Source organism: Pyxicephalus adspersus, chromosome 12, assembly GCF_032062135.1.
Source record: "Pyxicephalus adspersus chromosome 12, UCB_Pads_2.0, whole genome shotgun sequence".
In the NCBI taxonomy this organism is placed as follows: Eukaryota; Metazoa; Chordata; class Amphibia; order Anura; family Pyxicephalidae; genus Pyxicephalus; species Pyxicephalus adspersus.
In genome coordinates this window covers 672,342-673,772 of record NC_092869.1, presented here as the reverse complement: position 1 = coordinate 673,772, position 1,431 = coordinate 672,342, and the positions used below count along the sequence as shown (strand labels likewise).

At 53.9% G+C, this 1,431-nt stretch overlaps 1 protein-coding gene across 1 annotated transcript in view; it reads left to right on the top strand.

Annotated features, from left to right (window-relative positions):
- Positions 1-1,431, top strand: part of PI4KB (phosphatidylinositol 4-kinase beta) — a 17,374-nt gene that overhangs the window by 7,856 nt on the left and 8,087 nt on the right. Inside the window, exon 4 of the mRNA XM_072428652.1 lies at positions 1,205-1,431. Coding sequence (XP_072284753.1) covers positions 1,205-1,431 — 227 coding nt within the window. The remainder of the gene's footprint in view (positions 1-1,204) is intronic.

Below are 1,431 nucleotides of genomic sequence, written 5' to 3'. Positions count from 1 at the left end.
CAGACGTGTCCCCCTCCTCATGTCTGTCCCCTCCCAGACGTGTCCCCCCTCCTCCTGTCTGTCCCCTTCCAGACGTGTCCTCCCTCCTCCCGTCTGTCCCCTCCCAGACGTGTCCCCCCCTCCTCCCGTCTGTCCCCTCCCAGACGTGTCCCCTCCCAGACGTTGTCCCCCCTCCTCCTGTCTGTCCCCTCCCAGACGTGTCCCCCCCCCCTCCTCCTGTCCCTACCTCATATTTCCCCCCTCCTCATGTCTGTCCCCTTCTTCTTATTTCTTCCGTCATTTTTTTCTCCCTCTCCTTCGGCCAATCAGAAGTCACTTTGGCTCTCGGCAGATTATAATTGTCATCAATCTTTATCTGGCCAATCCCAATCTGTGCAATCGTCATACAATCCTCACCATGTGTATCCGGCCATGCAGGCTCTAGTAGTACACAGGTCATCCTGAGGAAATTGTACAATCAGATTGGATGATGATTGGCCAGATTTAGGACCGTACACGTTCTTTGCTAATGGAATCAACCGGGAAAATAAATTCCAATTGGACATCCGGTGATGGGATCTGCGATCAGATTGGCCAATCTGTGTTGGTTATCCTCAGATTATTCTTCTTGACCAATAAAATCAGCCAGGACTTGGACAGGGCTGGGCGGGGCCGTATTCCAGTCTGGAAGGGCCCCTCACTTCCTGTGTTGTCACCAGGACAGGAAATGAAGGGGAATCTCCCTCACTGGGGGAGAACTTTTACCATTCCCCAGCTCTGTCCAAGCCGGATCGTGTGATTGGATGGTGATTTGGTGGTCGGTGTGTTATGTTGGGTGTAGGGGGGAAAGGAGAGCCGCAGTCCGGGGGACTCTCAGTGGTAAGTACCTCGGGGGAGGGGGCACCTCAGAGTAAATTAATATTGGCTACCATTTATGTGGGGGGAGGGGATCTCGGTGACCAGAGATTAAAGCTGAAGGATGGGGGCAGCACTGAGCAATCTGTGGGGAATTTACATTCAGGGAATTTTTTTGTGTTGTGGGGGTGGGGGATGCTGACTCCAGTAAGGGGCCCCTAATCTGGATTGATCCCTAAAAGGAGGAGAACCAGGACAGGTCATTCATAACACCGGAAGGGGGAGGAGGGTAATTATGGAAAGCTCCTCCCCCCAGTGTGAATTCTGGTGAATGTTTTTAAAAACTTTTTGCCCTTTGCCCCCCTGGCAGCCGGTCAGATTGGCCCCGGAACGAGAATTCATCAAATCTCTGATGTCCATCGGCAAGAGACTGGCAACCCTGCCCACCAAGGAGCAAAAAACCCACCGACTCATCTCCGAGCTCTCCCTGCTCAACCACAAACTGCCCGCCCGGGTCTGGCTACCAACCGCCGGCTTCGACCACCACGTGGTGCGAATCCCCCACACCCAGGCCGTGGTACTGAACTCCAAGGACAA